Source organism: Salvelinus fontinalis, chromosome 37, assembly GCF_029448725.1.
Source record: "Salvelinus fontinalis isolate EN_2023a chromosome 37, ASM2944872v1, whole genome shotgun sequence".
Taxonomy (NCBI): Eukaryota; Metazoa; Chordata; class Actinopteri; order Salmoniformes; family Salmonidae; genus Salvelinus; species Salvelinus fontinalis.
Genome location: NC_074701.1, coordinates 31,162,076 through 31,184,963, shown reverse-complemented (window position 1 = coordinate 31,184,963; position 22,888 = coordinate 31,162,076). Strand labels below are relative to the sequence as shown.

Genomic DNA, 22,888 nt, shown 5'->3' with positions numbered 1-22,888 from the left:
CAGTTCGTCGCGGGTCTGGAAAGCCTTTATGGAGAAGCTGGGGGTCACAGTCAGCTTCACATCCGTGTACCGGCCTCAGTCCAACGGGCAGGTGGAGAGGACCAACCAGGAGCTGGGGAGCTTCCTGTCACACCTACTCCTGCTCCCTCCGGCGCTCGACGTCGCTGGTCTACTAACCACCGGTCCTGGTAACACACATTGCGCACACCTGGCAACCATCATTGCGCACACCTGCTCATAATTTCTCCTTGATTACTCCTCCTTTATTTAGCCCTCAGTGGTCTTCAGTCACTAGGTGTTATTGCTTTCTCTCACGTTATGTACGCGCCTCATGAGGGAGAATAATACAAGTTCACAGAAGTAACAAGTAAAAGGTAGACCTATCAATTAGTTAGTGTTTTTACTGATATACATTTTGTTATGAATTATTAAGTGATTAAAACTCAATTCTGTTACCAAATAGGTAACAGAATTTACGAAAAATCTGTAACGGAATATCTGCAATTGAATTGGCTGCAATGGGAAATCATAGTTGTCACAAACCACAGTTGGGTCACCTGCTACCGTCCTCTCTTCCACTGGCATACTGTTATGTTCAGCTGAACTGTTTTAGGGCTCTATAACATCCGTGATACGAAAAAAGTGGACAGAATCACAGAGTCCAGACAATAAAATGGAATTCAACAATAGTAAAACTTTGAACTTGGTTGGGAATCAACTAAATGTATTGAACATGTATTAATTTACCCAAGTTAATCATAAGACATTAACAGAATGCATCAGTGATTCGGTATTTCCTGCAACTTTCTGAAGCGGCAACGAGAATTTCCCCTGTCTATGTGCGGTGCACGCAGCTACCACATCGTGTAGCCGTTAGCAATGATACTAATAAAACATCTTCTGGTAGATGGAAAGGTTTTCCCAACAACCTTCTCAATTAAATAGAACTACAAAGTAGCCTATGCTTGCTTGCCTGGCAGAATGATATTATGATTATTTGCTTTTGCAAACCCTACCATCACGTGTGTGCTACAATAAAACATGGCAAACAGCCTCTTGTTAGGTGCTCACTGGAGTTAAAGGGTAACTACACTCAAAAATATAAATGTATCCACATTTTTCCAGACCTCAAAAGTAGCCTTCTGATGTGGTTTAAGCGTGGATTTAGAACATCCAATGAAGTTGTTTTACTATTAAAAGAGTGTGATTTTGAGAGTAAAAACCTTAAAAACAGGGAGAAACAAACCTGGAAAAACAAAATGGAGAAAATAGATTTTGGGAAACAACTGATTTTATAGGGCTCTACTGTTTTTGTATTTATCTTTCTGTCATCTGATGGTCAAAGCAAGAGTGTGAAAAATCTGGACAACCCCAACATCGCTCTCTTTTTCTCTCTCCAATTTATGTCACCTCTCCCGGCTCTTACTGACACCTACCCATGAGCCCCCTCTCTTTCCATTTACTGTAACTAGCATCCTCCCTCACTGAGCACCAAACTGGACTGACCACCTGATCTGATTCTCCGCACCTTAGCACACATGCACTCACTCCACACACACATATACAGTACATTCATGCTACACACACACACACACACACACACACACACACACACACACACACACACACAGTACATTCATGCTACACACACACACACACAGTAAATTCATGCTACACACACACACACACACAGTACATTCATGCTACACACACACACACACACACACACACACACAGTACATTCATTCTACACACACACACACACACATTCATGCTACACACACACACACACACACACACACACACACACACAGTACATTCATGCTACACACACACACACACACATATACAGTACATTCATGATACACACACACACACACACACACACATACACACATTCATGCTACAGACACACACACTACACACACACACACACACACACACACACAGTACATTCATTCTACACACACACACACACATGCTACACACACACACACACACATATACAGTACATTTATGCTACACACACACACACACACACATACAGTACATTCATGCTACACACACACACACACACACACATACAGTACATTCATGCTACACACACACACACACACACACACACACACACACACACACACACATACATACAGTTCATTCATGCTACACACACACACACACACACACATTTACAGTACATTCATGCTACACACACACATATACAGTACATTCATGCTACACACATACACACACATATACAGTACATTCATGCCACACACACACACACACATATACAGTACATTCATGCCACACACACACACACACACACACACACACACACACACACATACAGTACATTCATGCTACACACACACACATATACAGTGCATTCATGCTACACACACACACACAGTACATTCATGCTACACATACACACACAGTACATTCATGCTACACATACACACACACACACACACACACACATACATATACAGTACATTCATGCTACACACACACACATCACAACTGCTGCTACCAGACTTTTATTATGATTGAAACAATTGTCGTCGTCCCCTTCCCCAAAACACATGTAAATATTAGACTATAAATTGTGCCTTCCTGTATTATACTTATGGTAAAATGTTTATTATATTCTACTGAGCCATTTACTTTATGTTCATATTCTTATCTTTTATTATTTCTTATTGTTGTTGCGTTGTCAAGAAGGAAGCTGCAAGTAAGCATTTCATTGAACAATGTATACCATGTGTATCCTGTACATACAACTAAATACACTTGAAACTTTGATTTCATCACTCACAGATGTCATTTTTTGGTCTAGCCTTGATTTCAAAGTCTACAAACGTCTGGACCGGCCTTCATTTGGCCCAAACATAGACGTCCATGATTGTTTCAGATTTAGTCCAGTACAGGCCAAATCTGAACCAATCATAGATCTCGACATCACTCGTCCATATGTATATATTCATTCCTACTTAGATTTGTGTGTATTGAGTATATGTTGTGTAATTTGTTAGATATTACTGCACTGTCAAAGCTAGAAGCACAAGCATTTCGCTACACAGAGTAGATTATAGTTCAGTACAGTAGAATAGAGTAGATTATAGTTCAGTACAGTAGAATAGAGTAGATTATAGTTCAGTACAGTAGAATAGAGTAGATTATTCTACTGTACTGAACTACAATCCACTGTACTGAACTATAATCTACTCTATTCTACTGTACTGAACAATAATCCACTGTACTGAACTATAGAGTAGATTATAGTTCAGTACAGTAGATTATAGTTCAGTGCACTAGAATAGAGTCGATTATAGTTCAGCACACACAAGACTTGAGTACACTAAAATGTACTATACTGAACACTACTGTTCTTTGCTGTATTGTACTGTACTGGGCTATACGTTGATGTCCAAACTTGTGAAACAAGGATGTCTATGATTGGTTCAGATTTGGTCCGGTTCGGACCAACCAAATTTGGTCTGGTTTGGTGGTGGAGCTCATTAAAATAATGAGGATATTGCATAATTCTACCTTTGTGTACCTATTCAGGATACATCACCATGAAGAGAATGACACTCATATCCATAATTATGCATTTCTGTGTTGTACAGATCAGGGAGAAATTCCGTTACCACAATTCCGTTACCGGGTGTAAATCCACTTCACTTATTGTAGCTCAATACCAAAAGAGATGTTTTCAAACTCAAGGTGTCATGTCATCGCTGAAACCCCATTATTTCTGCAGACATCTTTCAATCTTAATTCTGAGCAGATATTTAACTGAGTTTTTTGGAAAACGTGGTCATGTAAAAAACTGAGGGAGATTTGACAGAAATTCTGTTACCAAACTTTGCATCTGCACAGTTCTTCCAGTAAAATGTGTTTTGTAACATTTTCTGTGTACATTGTTTAAAGTGTTCCTTGTGCATAGTGTTGTATGGTTTGTTATAACTTTGAAATCAATGTTTTTTGTTACATTTTAAGTGAGAAATCTGAGTCTCAACGAAATTCCATTACCGTGCAAATGCCCTGCTGTGATCTTTGGTAATCATTACTGGATGCAGGATTTCACACACACACAATATTCGTAAACAAGCAATATTTACATGCCCTTTAGGCTAAAATCATTCGCTACAGCCAGATTCAGTTTAAAGCTAACTGCATTACCTCAGCAATCAATGATCAGAACTTGTACTATAATTGCATTGTTGCATTGTGCCTATTCTGTTTGTAACAGATCATTTGCAAACACTAGGCTGAGTCATTAGCAGTAGGACAGCAGGCCAGAATGCATACCGTGAAAAGCATGATGGAATAAGTATAAGGGGTGAATGTGGGGACGGATCTTTAAAGGGGAACAAATGTCATTCTAAATCATTGCAAATTTGCAATGTGCATAATTACTACTGCCAATAATATGCCAAAGAATGGTAAAGTATCAACAGGTAGGCCTATGGACAGTGAGGCTAGGTGGTAGAAAATATCCTGATATGATGGTTTCAAAACACGCTTTCAATCTTGTATTGGTTTGAAGATGGCAGGTACCTATGTAGTAGTTTAAATCACACATTATGCATTGCATGCATTTATATGTAACTGCCAAAATAAAGGAAACACTTGAGTAAATGGGGGAAACAAAGTATATTGAAAGCAGGTGCTTCCATACAGGTGTTGTTCCTGAGTTAATTAAGCAATTAACATCCCATCATGCCCAGTTTCCCATTATTTTGGCTATCATGGCTTGAGGAAGAGATCTAAATGACTTTGAAAGAGGGGTCTCAAAGAAGCATATGGGGTTTAAAGGGTGTGTGTTTGTCTCAGTCACCAGATCTCAGCCCAACTGAACACTTATGGGAAATGCTGGAGCGGTCCCTGAGACAGCGTTCTCCACCGCCATCAACAAAACACCACATTATAGAATTTATTGGGATAGAATAGTGTTGCATCCCTCCAATAGATTTCCAGACACTTGTAGAATCTATGCCAAGGTGCATTGAAGCTGTTCTGGCTCCTGGTGGCCCAATGCCCTATTAAGACACTTTATGTTTGTGTTTCCTTTATTTTGGCAGTTACGCAATTAAATGTAGGTTACCTTTTAGAGGTCCTTTGAGTGTTTACAAATGATGTATAATAATGATATGACTACATAGGCAACCCTACATTCTCCAGTTCTCCAGAAAATGCAATAGATCAGTGCACCATGACCACAATGAGGCTGTACCCTAGGCTACACTCCTCTAGGGCATATCTGAGGTCAACATCTTAGGCTACATCTGAATGATTATGCCCAACATTATTTATTTTTTACATAAGATAATGTTTATAATAAAAAAAAACACCATAACATCTGGCTACACAAACGCTTCAGATGTGTATCTTAAGCAATGACACCAAACCCTTGATATTAATTATCTGCCAAATAAAATCGGAGTAGCCTAGCAAACGCATCACGGTTATTAGGACGTTTGCCAAGCGGAATTGTGCTGCTGGCTTCTGTTTCCCTATCAATATAGCTTACCGCATTACGGCAGATCTCTCAATCAACCAAAACAGCGACTTACGTCTCTGAAGCGATTCCAATGCTTGATCTTGCGGCTGTACTGTGAAATGGTGGACAGCCAATGCTCGTCTTCCATGAAATTCCCCGTTTTCTCCTCCTCTTTCCCGTTGTTAATTTCCGCTTGCAAGGTGAACCCCACCAGCATCATCACCGGGACGAAAAGGCACCCCAATTCCGTCATTCCCAACATGGTGCGGTTAGAAAACGCGCGCGGCACTTCGTTCTAGCTTCTCTTCACGAGGATGAGAAGAGGAGTATGATGCGACCTGATTGCGCCTTCCTGCTGCTGGGGGGAAAAAAAGAGAGAGAGAGAGAGACTGGGGTGACACTGGGCGCGTTCAAGCCGATCACTTTTGACAAGTCTGGTCACCGCCTTTCAAGGTGTGTTGCATTGTCCGACTTGCGCCTACATGTCCACTGCATGAACATAACACAAATCTTGTGATCAAAGGTCATGAAGTTTTGACTGCAGTTGACTACCAGTTTCTGCAGTTTCTCTTCACCAACGTCATCACAGCCATCCCCTGCATTGTGGAAGGCTCTATTGTCAACATATCATTCGTTTTTTTGTTGTTGACCTAAGCAAATGTCACAAAGAGATGACTGAAGACGGAATCAGGAACCAACTTTGCTGCTATTCATACAGTTGATACAAATTAATGTGATATTTAAGGCTAATCTCACTAATTGATTATACAATGTACACACATCCCACTGGGCACAAACGTCAATTCAATGTCTATGACGTAGAAACAACGTTGATTCAACCAGTGAGTGCCCAGTGGGATATGATATCAGTTTGTGAGTGTGTGATATGGGGGTTGGAGACATGTTTATTTTGACATTTTAAACAATGGAAACCATGCCATGTTGATCTGAGCCTTGCTGTTGGAAAACCACATCAGTGTCCGACTTTAGGCTGTCGCAGATGCACCTCCCCCAACTTCACTCCTTGACTTTCGTCTACAGTCAATTGCTATACCACTGAAACGCACCCACTGTCATGTGTTATGAAATGTGTAGCACCTGCCCGTGCAATTACACATCAAAGGTAAATTCATATCTACAGTGGGCATCATAAGTGGGCTATTCCCCCATTGAATTGTTTCACATTTTGTTTCAAACGAAAGGAAACTTCTTGGCAGGGGAAAAAATGATTTGCATTAATGTGGGTTTTCTCAGAGTAAATTATCTCAGACTCATATTTTTTGCAAATAGAACCTTATAGTCCCACACTCTGGATGTAACAAAGATCATCCCACTGGGCACAGACGTCAATTCAATGTCTATTCCATGTTGGTTCAACGTTATTTAATTGAAATGACGTGGAAACAACATTGATTCAACCAGTGTGTACACAGTGGGATGAGTGTGGTAATAATGCACTGCTGGGAATCACCTTATATCACTTTATATCACTCTCCTACCTATTACTGTCCTGCCTAAATAAATTCCTCTTTCACTTTCCTACCTGCCCATCTCTGTCCTAGGTAGGATAAGCCAGCCCCATCTCTGGCCTAGGTAGGATAAGCCAGCCCCATCTCTGTCCTAGGTAGGATAAGCCAGCCCCATCTCTCTCCTAGGTAGGATAAGCCAGCCCCATCTCTGTCCTAGGTAGGATAAGCCAGCCCCATCTCTGTCCTAGGTAGGATAAGCCAGCCCCATCTCTGTCCTAGGTAGGATAAGCCAGCCCCATCTCTGTCCTAGGTAGGATAAGCCAGCCCCATCTCTCTCCTAGGTAGGATAAGCCAGCCCCATCTCTGTCCTAGGTAGGATAAGCCAGCCCCATCTCTGTCCTAGGTAGGATAAGCCAGCCCCATCTCTGTCCTAGGTAGGATAAGCCAGCCCCATCTCTGTCCTAGGTAGGATAAGCCAGCCCCATCTCTGTCCTAGGTAGGATAAGCCAGCCCCATCTCTGTCCTAGGTAGGATAAGCCAGCCCCAGGGGGAATTCTGCTTTAGACACGCTGTAACTGAAATAGTGTATTAACTGATACCATCTTTACTATTCCTCAGCTGAAAATAAACATGTTGCGCTCCTTTCTCTAAAGCCAGTATGTGAAGGGGATAATCTGACCTCTCCACAGAAAGCAATCAGTGTGCCGGCAAAGGAGAGCGAGGGGGTAGAAAAAAAATGTTTTGATTGAAAACGCACACATGAATACACAGAGCTAAATTGAATTCAGATGGGAAATGGGACTGACTAGTACATCTATCGCAGGTCTTTATTGTGAAGACTGTGCATGTCTCGCATTCATCACGACCCGTGCTTATGTACGAAGTGATATCAACACTATACTGCAAACAACCATAGCAACAGTACCTCAACTATACAGTATGAAAATGATGCATCTACTGGTGTTAAGGTTGCCTACACAAGTGTTAAGAATGCTAGACTAACAAGACTAACTTGGTGAGGTGTAACTAGGGTTGCAAAATTCTGGTAACTTTCAATAAATTCCCTGGATTTCCAGAAATACTGGTTGGAGGTCTTCGGGTTTCCTGCTTATTCCAGAAATCCTCCAAACGATATTTCGGGAAAACCAGGGAATTTATTGAAAGTTCCAGGAATTTTGCAACCCTAGGTGTAATGTTGACACAGTGGAAATTCTGACCAGACCACAATACAACTGACCCAGAAAAGGCATTTCTGGATCTTGGGCTAGAGCAGTAAGTCTAGGTTTTAAGAAAGCATCTAATGCATTTACCCAGCAACTACATAACCATAGAATTTAAGGATTCTCTAAATTTCATCCACCACCCACCCCATTGCACGGTCCTTGTGTATGTACATAATTTCAGGTCACACGTTAACACCATCTTTTCACATGTGAGGAGAATATAACATGTTTTCACCAAGTGTGAATTGCAGTTTGACATGTGTAAAACAATCTCGTGTAAAAATCTAATTTGCAATTTCTTATGTAAAAAACTTTCACATGTGGAATTGCATTTTCACATAAGAAACTTCAAATTAGATTTTTTACACATTATTGTTTTTCACATGTGAACTTGCAATTCCACATGGGAAAGTGAGATTTTCACATGTGAAGGTTTTTCACATATGAAACAGCACATTTGATTGTTTAACTTCCAATTCCACAAAATCATATTTGCAGTGTCACATGTAAGAAAACTCTGCTTTTACTCCAATGTTTGTAAACCAAGTAAATGTACACTAACACTGTATGTCCTACAAACATTATCACGTTGGTATAAAGGGTCGGGAGACAGGCGCAGGGATGCGTAATAGTTTTTTTTTTTTTACCCAAATTACAGAGTGCCTGTTCGTCCCTGTGTAAAGGCACAGGGACGAAGACCAAACAAACACTATACAAAACACAGGGTTGAAACCCAAACAAAAGAGCGAGGAACACCTCGAATAAATAACAAAGGCACAATGATTATCACACAATACACGTGGCATGAAAGCCAAAACATAGCACACGACCAACGGCCATTGGAACAATAATCGACAGCACAATGGTGAACAAAGGGCACACTTATACAATTACTAATCAATGGGAATAGGGACCATGTGTGTGTAATGACAGTTCCGGAGGGATCCGTGACAAACATGGTTAAAACTAGAATTTTAGATCATGCATCCACAGTGTCTATGGATTTAAGAGTGGTTGAATTTCTCCAGCCCGATCCATCAGCTTTTTACCAAAACTGTGGCGGGGAATATAATTTGTTAATGTTTCAGTTAAGGATTGCCGCTTAAAAAGTGTCTTGTATGCTGCTGCATAAATTATGTAATATGTCAGGGAGATGTGTATAATGTAGCTAAGAAAGTAAAACTTATAAGGGCACAGGGCAAGACCCAGATGCAGATGGTTCGAGTCTCTGATATTTATTATAATCCAAGGGGCAGGCAAGAGAATGGTTGTGGACAGGCAAAAGATCATAAACAAGGTCAGGGTCCAGGAGGTAACGAGTGGCAGGCACACTCGAGGTCAGGGCAGACAGCATGGTCAGGCAGGCGGGTTCAGAGTCCAGGAGGTACAGAGTGGCAGGCACGCTCGAGGTCAGGCAGGCAGTATGGTCAGGCAGGCGGGTTCAGAGTCCAGGAGGTACAGAGTGGCAGGCACGCTCGAGGTCAGGGCAGACAGCATGGTCAGGCAGGCGGGTTCAGAGTCCAGGAGGTACAGAGTGGCAGGCACGCTCGAGGTCAGGGCAGACAGCATGGTCAGGCAGGCGGGTTCAGAGTCCAGGAGGTACAGAGTGGCAGGCACGCTCGAGTTCAGGGCAGACAGCATGGTCAGGCAGGCGGGTTCAGAGTCCAGGAGGTACAGAGTGGCAGGCACGCTCGAGGTCAGGGCAGACAGCATGGTCAGGCAGGCGGTTCAGAGTCCAGGAGGTACAGAGTGGCAGGCACGCTCGAGGTCAGGTAGGCAGTATGGTTAGGCAGGCGGGTTCAGAGTCCAGGAGGTACAGAGTGGCAGGCACGCTCGAGGTCAGGGCAGACAGCATGGTCAGGCAGGCGGTTCAGAGTCCAGGAGGTACAGAGTGGCAGGCACGCTCGAGGTCAGGTAGGCAGTATGGTTAGGCAGGCGGGTTCAGAGTCCAGGAGGTACAGAGTGGCAGGCACGCTCGAGGTCAGGTAGGCAGTATGGTTAGGCAGGCGGGTTCAGAGTCCAGGCAGGCAAGGGTCAAAACCCGGGAGGACTAGCAAAACAGAGATGAGGAAAAACAGGAGCACAGAAAAACACGCTGGTTGACTTGACAAAACAAGACGAACTGGCAACGGACAAACAGGGAACACAGGAATAAGTACCCAGGGACTAATGGGGAAAACAGGTGACACCTGGAGGTGGGTGGAGACAATCACAAAGACAGGTGAAACAGATTAGGGTGTGACAATACTAACTGTATGTTGTGTAGTAAGCTGTTAGTAGCCCATGTGCCTCACCCTAATAATTTGGTCCATTTTCCCCTCATAATTTAGCCTATTGTTCTGACTTGGTGGTGTACATGTAACCTATAGAGAAATGTAATAATCAAATATTGTAAGAGCTTTCATTGTCTGCTTACATGCCCCCTTTATTTATCCTATGGTTCTTATCCTATGGTTCCTATTTTGTGTACAGGGAGAATACTTTAAGAACGCCCATGTTCTGAATTCTGTCACTGTACATTTCAAAAGTGCTGAACAAATAGTTATATTGATTTCGTCCGTCCTAGCTCGCTTAATAATGTCTTAATGGAAATTACAGATTGACTCTTATCCGCTCGTTGTCTCCGTAAGTCATAGTTTGTACATCTCAATTGTCAGTATAAACCACATTTGTTGAGGCAAGTCAGCCATATCAGCTATGTTTTCTTAGGGATAGGGGGCAGTATTCTGAAGTTTGTATGAATGAGGTGCCCAAAGTAAACTGCCTGTTACTCAGGCCCAGAAGCTAGGATATGCATATAATTGTTAGTATTGGATAGAAAACACTCTAAAGTTTCCAAAAACTGTTAAAATAATGTCTGTGAGTATAACAGAACTGATATGGCAGGCAAAAACCCGAGGACAATCCATCCAGAATTACATTTTTTCAACTCACCCCTGAATACTATGGCTGTCAATGGGAATATAAAATGAATACCTCACAAATTGGAGTTCCTAGAGCTTCCAGTAGATATCAACAGTCTTTAGAAAAAGTTTCAGGCTTGTTTTTTGAAAAATGAGCTAGAATTTGTAGTTTTTGTAAGTGGCTCCCATTTTGGCTTTAGTGTTTGTAGCGCGTTCCGATGAGGGCGCGCACTTCGTTATTTATCTCCGGTAATGACAATACTATTCTCCGTCTTAAATTGTATCATTTATTTACATATTAGGGTTGCTGAGGATTGATTATAAATGTTGTTTGACTTGTTTGGAAGAAGTTTATTGGTAACTTACAGGATTAATTTGTATGCATTTTGAACGAGGGAAACCGGTGGATTACTGAGTCAAGCGCGCCAACTAAACTGACTTTTTGGGGATATAAAGAAGGACTTTATCGAACAAAAGGACCATTTGTTATGTAGCTGGGACCTTTGTGATTGCAACCAGATGAAGATCTTCAAAGGTATGTGATTTATTTTATTGCTATATCTGACTTTCGTGACGCCTCTGCTTGGTTGGAAATGTTAGTAATGCTTTTGTGTGCGGGGCACTGTCCATAGATAATCACATGGTGTGCTTTCGCCGCAAAGCCTGACAAAGCCTCTGGATTAACAAGAAGTTAAGCTTTTAAATGATGTATGGCACTTGTATTTTCATTCATGTTTAATATTAGGATTTTTGTCATTTGAATTTCGCGCTCTGCAATTTCACCAGATGTTGTCAAATCGATCCCGGTAGCGGGATCTGAGCGTAATTAAAAGTCAGTAAATGAGGCTGAATTAACTGTTTCACTGCCAGACAAGGCGCCACTGATAGCCAGGTGTAGCAGTGGGAAGGTGTTGGGACTGCTGATGGGACTCTGCTGTTATGTAGGCCCTAACAGTTTGTGGGCACCGTTTGTCACCGTTATAGTGCAATGAAGGTATTGTTTAGTGTTGTGTTGTATTGTATTGTGGTTTTGTTGGCATGCATAAACATTTATTTTTATTTTTTGCCCCACTAAGATATACATTCTAAAGTTGCCACTGAGCATTCGTTATGTTACCCTGGCCTTTGCTTTCACTTCCTACTTTCCAGCAAATTTTGGCTCATTAACAGCACAGTAGGGGGTCTTCCCCTCTCCTCTTCCTCCTCCTCCCTCTCTCATGGAACACCTAGCTTTTTCACTTCATGGAGCCTGTGAAGGAAGAAACCACATGGAAAAAGTGATAATCAAGTGAGGTCCAAAAAAACGATTTTCACAAAGTCCAATTAATGTATTGTGTTAGAGGTTTCATGATTGTTGTATCTAAAACAAAGGCATTATCACTGGGATATGAGGTAGCAACAGGGCCTAGCCCTTGTTAAAAGTGTTTTGAAAATGCACAACGTGATTATTAGGTGACCCTGTGTTAAAAGATGAATAAAATTACTAAAATACAAAAAAGTGATTGTGATTGTATTGAATTGTCTTTGAGAAAATAAAGCTATACATGGTTTTAAAAAGGTAGTGGTAATATTTCTTTCAGTACAAGAAATTTGGGATTCACAGGATGACAGAAAGTACACAAGATCAGTTGGATAACAAACCAAGCACTCTCATGATGGAACGATCTTCTTTTATGTGCGATCAGTGAAAGTAGTACCATGTTTATCTCTCGATACCAGGATGAAGTTTAGTCTAGTTGTAACGATCATCGTAATATTCTTCCTCCTCCTCGGCCGAGGAGGAGAGGCGAGAAGGATCAGACCAATATGCGGAATGATTAGTGTCCATGAATATTTATTAAAACAAAACTGAACACGAAACAAAAGCACACCATGAAACAATCGACAAACAGTCCCGTGTGGCACGAATGCAGACACGCGATACAACCACCCACAAAACACACGTGAAACCCCGGCTGCCTTAGTATGATTCTCAATCAGGGACAAACGATCTACAGCTGCCTCTGACTGAGAATCATACCAGGCCGAACACAAAAACCCCAACATAGAAAAACACACATAGACCAACCCACCCAACTCACGCCCTGACCAACTAAATAAATACAAGAAAAAAGGAAAACAGGTCAGGAACGTGACACTAGTGCTGTAAGTTATATTTGAATGCAGCAGGTAATTATTCTTCATTACTTAATCATTTCGTTAGAATATAAATATAAATATTTTGAAATATATATACAGTACCAGTCAAAACTTTGGACACACCTTCTCATTCAAGGGTTTTTCTTTATTTTTACTATTTTCTTTATTATAGAATAATAGTGAAGACATCAAAACTATGAAATAACACATATGGAATCATGTAGTAACCAAAAAAGTGTTCAACAAATCAAAATATATTTTATATTTGTCACGCCCTGGCCTTAGTATTCTTTGTTTTCTTTATTATTTTAGTTAGGTCAGGGTGTGACATGGGTATTTATGTGGGTTTTGTAGTGTCCAGGGTGATTGTAAGGTTTAGGGGGTTTATTTAGAGTAGTTGGGTTTATGTTTAGTATAGTTGTCTAGCTGTGTCTATGTTGTGTGTAGTTGTCTAGGAAAGTCTATGGTTGCCTGAATGGGTTCCCAATTAGAGACAGCTGGTTTCTGTTGTCTCTGATTGGGAGCCATATTTAAGGTAGCCATAGGCTTTAGTTTGTTGTGGGGAATTGTCTATGTTGAACGTTTGTAGCATGTGTGTGTGTACTACGTTTATAGCTTCACTGTTGTTTTGTTAGTTAGTAAGTGTTTTTGTTTCGTTTTGCCTTCTATAATAAAAGAAGATGGCTTATTTTCCACATGCTGCGTTTTGGTCCGTCTCTCCTCCACACGATCGTGACAATATTTGAGATTCTTCCAAGTAGCCACCCTTGGCCTTCATGACAGCTTTGCACACTCTTGGCATACTCTCAACCAGCTTCACTTAGAATGCTTTTCCAACAGTCTTGAAGGAGTTCCCACATATGCTGAGCACTTGTTGGCTGCATTTCCTTCACTCTGCCGGTCCAACTCATCCCAAACCATCTCAAGAGTCGTCCGGGTTTGGCCGGTGTATGCCATCACTGTAAATAAGAATTTGTTCTTCACTGACTTGCCTAGTTAAATAAAGGTTAAATAAAAAAATGTGGGTTGAGGTCAGGTGATTGTGGAGGCCAGGTCATCTGATACAGCACTCCATCTCTCTCCTTCTTGGTCAAATAGCCCTTACACAGCCTGGATGTGTGTTGAGTCATTGTCCTGTTGAAAAACAAATGACAGGCCCACTAAGCGCAAACCAGATGGGATGGCGTATTGCTGCAGAATGCTGTGGTAGCCATGCTGGTTAAGTGTGCCTTGAATTCAAAATAAATTACATACAGTGTCACAAGCAAAGCACCCCCACACCATCACACCTCCTCCTTCATGCTTTACGGTGGTAAATACACATACCGAGATCATCCGTTCCCCAACTCTTCGTCTCACAACGACACAGCGGTTGCAACCAATCTCACGTTTGGACTCATCAGAGCAAAGGACAGATTTCCACCAGTGTAATGTCCATTGCTCATGTTTCTTGGCCCAAGCAAGTCTCTTCTTCTTATTGGTGTACTTTAGTAGTGGTTTATTTGCAGCAATTTCAACATGAAGGCCTGATTCACAGTCTCCTCTGAAATGTTGAGCTGTGTGTATTTATTTGGGCTGCAATTTCTGAGGCCAGTAACTCTAATGAACTTATCCTCTACAGCAGAGGTAACTCTGGGTCTTCCTTTCCTGTGGCGGTCCTCATGAGAGCCAATTTCATCATAGCGCTTGATGGTTTTTGCGACTGCACATGAAGAAACGTTCAAAGTTCTTGAAATTTTCCATATTGACTGATCTTCATGTCTTAAAGTAATGATGGACTGTCGTTTCTCTTTGCTTATTTGAGCTGTTCTTGCCATAATATGGACTTGGTCTTTTACCAAATAGGGCTATATTCTGTATACCACCCTTACCTTGTCAGAACACAACTGACTGACTCAAACACATTAAGAAGGAATGAAATTCAACAAATTAACTTTTAAGAAGGCACACCTGTTAATTGAAATGCATTCCAGGTGACTACCTGAAGCTGGTTGAGAGAATGCCAAGAGTGTGCAAAGCTGTCATCAAGGCAAAGGGTGGCTACTTTGAAGAATCTCAAATATAAAATATATTTTGATCTCTTTAACACTTTTTTGTTCACTACATGATTCCATATGTGTTATTTTATAGTTTTGATGTCTTCACTATTATTCTACAATGTAGAAATAGTATAAATAAATAAAAACCTGGAATGAGTAGGTGAGTTCAAACTTTTGACTGCTACTGTGTATATATACAGTTAAAGTTGGAAGTTTACATACACTTAGGTAGGAGTCATTAAAACTAATTTTTCAACCACTCCACAAATTTCTTGTGAACAAACTATAGTTTTAGCAAGTCGGTTAGGACATCTACTTTGTGCATGACACAAGTCATTTTTCCAACAATCGTTTACAGACAGATTATTTCACTTATAATTCTCTGTATCACAATTCCAGTGGGTCAGAAGTTTACATTCACTGAGTTGACTGTGCAGCTTGAAAAATTCCAGAAAATTATGTCATGGCTTTAGAAGCTTCTGATAGGCTAATTGACATCATTTGAGCCAATTGGAGGTGAACCTGTGGATGTATTTCAAGGCCTACCTTCGAACTCAGTGCCTCTTTGCTTGACATCATGGGAAAATCAAAAGAAATCAGCCAAGACCTCAGAAAAAACATTGTAGACCTCCACAAGTCTGGTTCATCCTTGGGAGCAATTTCCAAACACCTGAAGGTACCACATTCATCTGTACAAACAATAGTATGCAAGTATAAATACCATGGGACCACGCAGCCGTCATACCACTCAGAAAGGAGACGGATTCTGTCTCCTAGAGATGAACGTACTTTGGTGCAAAAGTGCAAATCAATCCCAGAACAACAGCAAAGGACCTTGTGAAGATGCTGGAGGAAACAGGTACAAATGTATCTATATCCACAGTAAAACGAGTCCTATATCGACATAACTTGAAAGGCCACTCAGCAAGGAAGAAGCCACTGCTCCAAAACTGCCATAAAAAAGCCAGACTACGGTTTCCAACTGCACATGGGGACGAAGATCGTATTTTTTGGAGAAATGTCCTCTGGTCTGATGAAACAAAAATAGAACTGTTTGGCCATCGTTATGTTTGGAGAGAAAGGGGGAGGCTTGCAAACCGAAGAACCCCATCCCAACCGTGAATCACGGGGGTGGCAGCATCACGTTGTGGGGGTGCTTTGCTGCAGGAGGGATTGGTGCAATTCACAACATAGATGGCATCATTAGGAGAGAAAATGATGTGGGTATATTGAAGCTACATCTCAAGACATCAGTCAGGAAGTTAAAGCTTCGTTGCAAATGGGTCTTCCAAATGGACAATGACCCCAAGCATACTTCCAAAGTTGTGGCAAAATAGCTTAAGATCAACAAAGTCAAGGTATTGGAGTGGCCATCACAAAGCCCTGACCTCAATCCTATAGAAAATTTGTGGGCAGAACTGAAAAACTGTGTGCGAGCAAGGAGGCCTACGAACCTGACTCAGTTACACCAGCTCTGTCAGGAGGAATGGGCCAAAATTCACCCAACTTATTGTGGGAAGCTTGTGGAAGGCTACCGAAACGTTTGACCCAAGTTAAACAATTTAAAGGCAACGCTACCAAATACTAGTGTATGTGTAACAGTATAACTTTAAACCGTCCCCTCGCCCCGACACGGGCGCGAACCAGGGACCCTCTGCACACATCAACGACGGTCGCCCACGAAGCATCGTTACCCATCGCTCCACAAAGGCCACGGCCCTTGCAAAGCAAGGGGCAACACTACTTAAGTCTCAGAGCAAGTGACGTAACTGATTGAAATGCTACTAGCGCGCACCCGCTAACTAGCTAGCCATTTCACATCCGTTACACTCACCCCCCTTTCAACCTCCTCCTTTTTCCGCAGCAACCAGTGATCCGGGTCACGGCACCAATGTAACAGTATAACTTTAAACCGTCCCCTCGCCCCGACACGGGCGCGAACCAGGGACCCTCTGCACACATCAACGACGGTCGCCCACGAAGCATCGTTACCCATCGCTCCACAAAGGCCACGGCCCTTGCAAAGCAAGGGGCAACACTACTTAAGTCTCAGAGCAAGTGACGTAACTGATTGAAATGCTACTAGCGCGCACCCGCTAACTAGCTAGCCATTTCACATCCGTTACATATGTAAACTTCTGACACACTGGGAATGTGATGAAAGAAATAAAACCTGAAATAAATAATTTGCCCTACTATTATTCTGACATTTCACATTCTTAAAATAAAGTGGTGATCCTAACTGACCTAAGACAGGGATTTTTTACTAGGATTAAATGTCAAGAATTGTGAAAAACTGAGTGATCGGCTCTCATGAGCCCTCATTGGCTCTCATGAAAAACTGAAATATCACATTTACATAAGTATTCGAACCCTTTACTCAGTACTTGTTGAAGCGCCTTTGGCAGCGATAACAGTCTTGAGTCTTCTTGGGTATGACGTTACAAACTTGGCACACCTGTATTTGGGGAGTTTCTCCTATTCTTCTCTGCAGATCATCTCAAGCTCTGTCAGGTTGGATGGGGAGTGTTGCTGCACAGCTATTTTCAGGTCTCTCCAGAGATGTTCGATCGGGTTCAAGTCCGGGCTCTGGTTGGGCCACTGAAAGACATTCAGAGACTTGTCCCGAAGCCACTCCTGCATTTTCTTGGCTGTGTGCTTAGGGTTGCTGTCCTGTTGGAAGGTGAACCTTCACCCCAATCTGAGGTCCTGAGCGCTCTGGAGCAGGTTTTCATCAAGGATCTCTCTGTATTTTGCTTCGTTCATCTTTCCCTCAATCCTTACTAGTCTCCAGTCCCTGCCGCTGAAAAACATCCCCACAGCATGATGCTGCCACCAGCATGCTTCACTGTAGGGGTGGTGCCAGGTTTCCTCCAGACGTGACGCTTGGCATTCAGGCCAAAGATTTTAGTCTTGGTTTCATCAGACCAGAGAACCTTGTTTCTCATGGTCTAAGAGTCTATAGGTGCCTTTTGGCAAACTCCAAGCTGGCTGTCATGTGCTTTTTACTGAGGAGTGGCTTCTTTAAACAATGCCACTTAATATAATGTTTACATACCCTACATTACTCATCTCATATGTATATGTATATACTGTACTCTATATCATCTACTGCATCTTGCCATATTTATGTAATACATGTACCACTAGCCACTTTAAAGTATGCCAATTTATGTTTATACACCCTACATTACTCATCTCATATGAATATACTGTACTCTATACCATCTACTGCATCTTGCCTATGCCGTTCTGTACCATCACTCATTCATATATCTTTATGTACATATTCTTTATCCCTTTACACTTGTGTGTGTATAAGGTAGTAGTTGAGGAATTGTTAGGTTAGATTACTCGTTGGTTATTACTGCATTGTCGGAGCTACACTCACATTAACATCTGCTAACCATGTGTATGTGACAAATAAAATTTGATTTGATTTGTCTTGCCACTGTATAATAAATGCCTGATTGGTGGAGTGCTGTAGAGATGGTTGTCCTTCTGGAAGGTTCTTCTATCTCCACAGAGGTACTCTGGAGCTCTGTCAGAGTGACCATTGGGTTCTTGGTCACCTCCCTGACTGAGACCCTTCTCCCCCGATTGCTCTGTTTGGCCTGGCGGCCAGCTCTAGGAAGAGTCTTGTTCTTCTTCCTTTTAAGAATGATGGAGGCAAGTGTGTTCTTGGGAACAATGCTTTTTTTTCAATGCTGAAAAAAAATGGTACCCATTTAAGAGCTTTACGGATAATTCCTTTGACCTCATGGCTTGGTTTTGTCCTCTGACATGCACTGTCAACTGTGGGACCTTATATAGCCAGATGTGTGCCTTTCCAAATCATGTACAGTCAACTGAATTTACCCCAGGACTCCAATCAAGTTGTAGAAACATCTAAAGGATGAATAATGGAAACAGGATTTACCTGAGCTCAATTTTGAGTACTTAAGCAAATAATATATTTCTGTTTTTAAATTTTAAAACATTTGCAAAAGTGTCTAAAAACCTGTTTTGCTTCGTCATTATGGGGTATTGTGTATAGATTGCTGAGGATTTTTATTTATTTAATACATTTTAGAACAAGGCTGTACCATAACAACATTTGGAAAAAGTCAAGAGGTCTGAATACTTTCTGAAGGCACTGTATACATAAGGTTTACATTCTAAATTGTATGGTCCAATGTCCATCGGATCAGTTCTTATAGCCCTGGTGTGATATGAGGCCATCTGGTGTAGCACGGCCGACTTTGAATGCAGCAACTAATCATTCTCAAAGTCATCAGAGGTTAAGGGCTCTCTCTATTCAATCTGTATCGCTGACATGTAAATGTAATTTCCTATTGATCCGACATCTGCAGCATTTACCGTGACTGCAGTCTCCGCTAACGCGGGAACATTGGTTTAAATTTCAATCACACTGTAACGGTGAATTCCGATGTTACGGATTTAATAAAGCCCTAATTCACGGAGTCTATATACTAAATCTGGAGTCAATCTGACTTACATGATAAGAAGATTTAAAAGTATTTATAAATTTTTTATTGTTTTAAATAAATAACATTAGCATATGTGCTAACGTGCCTCTACAGTATATGTACAGTGCAGCCATATTTGTTTTTTTCTCAAAACCATTAAATGGTTCACGAGGAGAAAATTATTGCAGATGATTTTGAGCATTGGAGTTACATATGGAAAGAATGAGTTAATAGTTTCCTTGTTTTTTGAGATATCACTACCAAATTCAGTGTGGTTCATCTTAGGGATGTCAATGAAACCGATGACCGAAGGATCAAGTTAATAGGCCACTGTGGATTTACAGTAGTTTAAAATGGCCATGTAAAATCAGATTTTTGATTTGTGAATAACTCAGCTAACTTTTGACCAATCCCTTAGCTTTTCTCAAACTAAGCTGAGACATTTTGGTGTAATTTCGTCCTGCAGTTAATGAGAATTAGCATATTAGCATTTGTGCTAATATTCATACTGGCCATCTTTCAATGTATTAACATTATTTTCTCAAACTCTTTAGGGTCTATTGTCATGAGTCCAAAAAACACATTTGGAGTGAATCTGACTTTAAATCCATAAGAAGATTTTTTATGATTATTTTAAGTATTAGCATTCAGCCATCTCTTAAAAAAACCTTAGCTTTTCTCAAACTAAGTTAAGAGATTTACCACGGACCTACATGCTGGTGTTATTTGGAATTATGGTTCATGAGTATACGTTTTTCAAAGGTGTTCCAAAATGTCCAAGATGGAGTAAAATAAACGTATGGGTCCTTGAGGCAAACTATTCAGCCTGAGAGCTTTGATGTGAACCCCTATAACAAATAGTCAAATACACATGCACTGTATTTGAACCCAGGTCTGATCTATTTACACTGAAAGTTGTCATGAAGTGACCTAAATTATACTAATGTATTTCTCAGCACATAGTACTACTTTTGTGAGAAATGTATTGTGAGAAAAACTAAACATGATGAAGCATCATACTTAACTCATAAGGCATTATAAATGTTCTTATTATGCATTCCCATTATGCAATTCTCAGAATATTTTCTAAAATCGAAAAACAACATCTCCAGTCGAAATGGAACAATGCAAGAGACAGTGGCTTCGTGATCAACTGGGTAAATCCTCCCTCTCTCAAGGTCTAATAACGAGGACAGTTCAGTCTATCACAAATTTTTGGGCAACTGTTGCATGACTCAGTACTGGAGAGACACAACTAACACTATTTCTTTTTAAGAAGAGTGTGTGTGTGTCAATGGTAAACAGCCTTTATGCATCATCTTCATTATACACCATCTTTGCCATTACCAATGGATTTCTTAAAACTAACGCTATTACATGCACGTACGTGTTGAGGCAAACATGCTCGCAAACCATAACACACAAAAATAAATCAGCAGGTTGAGAACCATATTTAGGTAGCCTGTTTTCCCACTGATTTGTGGGTGATTATTTTCTGGTTAGGGTTTGTTGCACCTGTCAGAACTGTTCGTTGGTCGTTTTGTTGTTTTTGTTCGTGTATTCATCTTGATTAAAAGTTATGGATACGTACCACACTGCACTGGTCAGTCGTACTGGTCGTACTGGTCAGGCACCGTGTTATGCAGTGGAGCGCACGGTGTCTCCAGTACGTGTGCTTAGTCTGGTACATTACATCGCAGTTCCTCGCATCTGCCGGGCTAGAGTGGGCATCGAGCCAGGCGGGATGATGCCGGCTCAGCGCATCTGGTCTCCAGTGCATCTCCTCGGTCTGGGTTATCCTTCGCCAGCTTTGCGCACTGTGTCTTCAGTGCGTCTGCACAGCCCAGTGCGTCCTGTGCCTGCACCCTGCAGATGCAGGGCCAAAGTTACCATACAGCCAGGACGGGTTGTGCAGGCTTTTTTCTCGAGACCTCCAGTGCGCCTCCACGGCCCAATGTATCCGGTGCCTCGGCCAAGGACAATGCCTCCTGCATGTCTCCCCAGCCTGGTGAGTCCTGTGCCTTCTCCCAGAGCCAAGCCTCCTGTGATGATCCATGGCAATAAGCTTCCAGTGATGATGCATGGCACGAAGCCTCCAGTGATAATCCATGGCACGAAGCCTCCAGTGATGATCCATGGCACGAAGCCTCCAACGATGATCCATGGCAAGAAGCCTCCAGTGGTGATCCATGGCACGAAGCCTCCAGTGATGATCCATGGCACGAAGCCTCCTGTGATGATCCATGGCACGAAGCCTCCAGTGAGGAGTTATGGCACGAGGTCTCCAGTGAGGAGTTATGGCATGAGGTCTCCAACGAAGGACGCTAGTCCGGAGCCTCCAACAACACCCTCTAGTCCGGAGCCTCCAGCGACACCCTCTAGTCCGTAGCCTCCAGCAACGCCCTCTAGTCCGGAGCCTCCAGCGTCGCCCTCTAGTCCGGAGCCTCCAACGACGCCCTCTAGTCCGGAGCCTCCAGCGACGCCCTCTAGTCCGGAGCCTGCAGCGTCGCCCTCTAGTCCGGAGCCTCCAGCGTCGCCCTCTAGTCCGGAGCCTCCAGCGACGCCCTCTAGTCCGGAGCCTCCAGCGACGCCCTCTAGTCCGGAGCCTCTAGCGACGCCCTCCTGTCCGGAGCCTCCAGCGACGCCCTCTAGTCCGGAGTCTCCAGCGATGCCCTCTAGTCCGGAGCCAGCAGCAACGGGCTTCAGTCAGGAGCAGCCAGAGTCTCCTGTCCGGAGCAGCCAGAGTCTCCCTCCTGTCCGGAGCAGCCAGAGTCTCCCTCCTGTCCGGAGCAGCCAGAGTCTACCTCCTGTCCGGAGCAGCCAGAGTCTCCCTCCTGTCCGGAGCAGCCAGAGTCTACCTCCTGTCCAGAGCAGCCAGAGTCTCCCTCCTGTCCGGAGCAGCCAGAGTCTCCCTCATGTCCGGAGCAGCCAGAGTCTCCCTCATGTCCGGAGCAGCCAGAGTCTCCCTCCTGTCCGGAGCAGCCAGAGTCTCCCTCCTGTCCGGAGCAGCCAGAGTCTCCCTCCTGTCCGGAGCAGCCAGAGTCTCCCTCCTGTCCGGAGCAGCCAGAGTCTCCCTCCTGTCCGGAGCAGCCAGAGTCTCCCTCCTGTCCGGAGCAGCCAGAGTCTCCCTCCTG

The 22,888-nt window shown here is 42.6% G+C and overlaps 1 protein-coding gene across 2 annotated transcripts in view; it reads right to left on the bottom strand.

The window, feature by feature from the left end:
- Positions 1–5,894, bottom strand: part of LOC129836512 (testican-2-like) — a 72,729-nt gene extending 66,835 nt beyond the window's left edge. The window contains exon 1 of one of the 2 annotated variants that reach the window (XM_055902801.1): positions 5,586–5,894. In XM_055902801.1, coding sequence (XP_055758776.1) covers positions 5,586–5,774 — 189 coding nt within the window. In that variant the 5' untranslated portion in view covers positions 5,775–5,894. The remainder of the gene's footprint in view (positions 1–5,585) is intronic. The other variant, XM_055902800.1, reaches the window with a different exon arrangement.
- Positions 5,895–22,888: the final 16,994 nt, after the last annotated feature.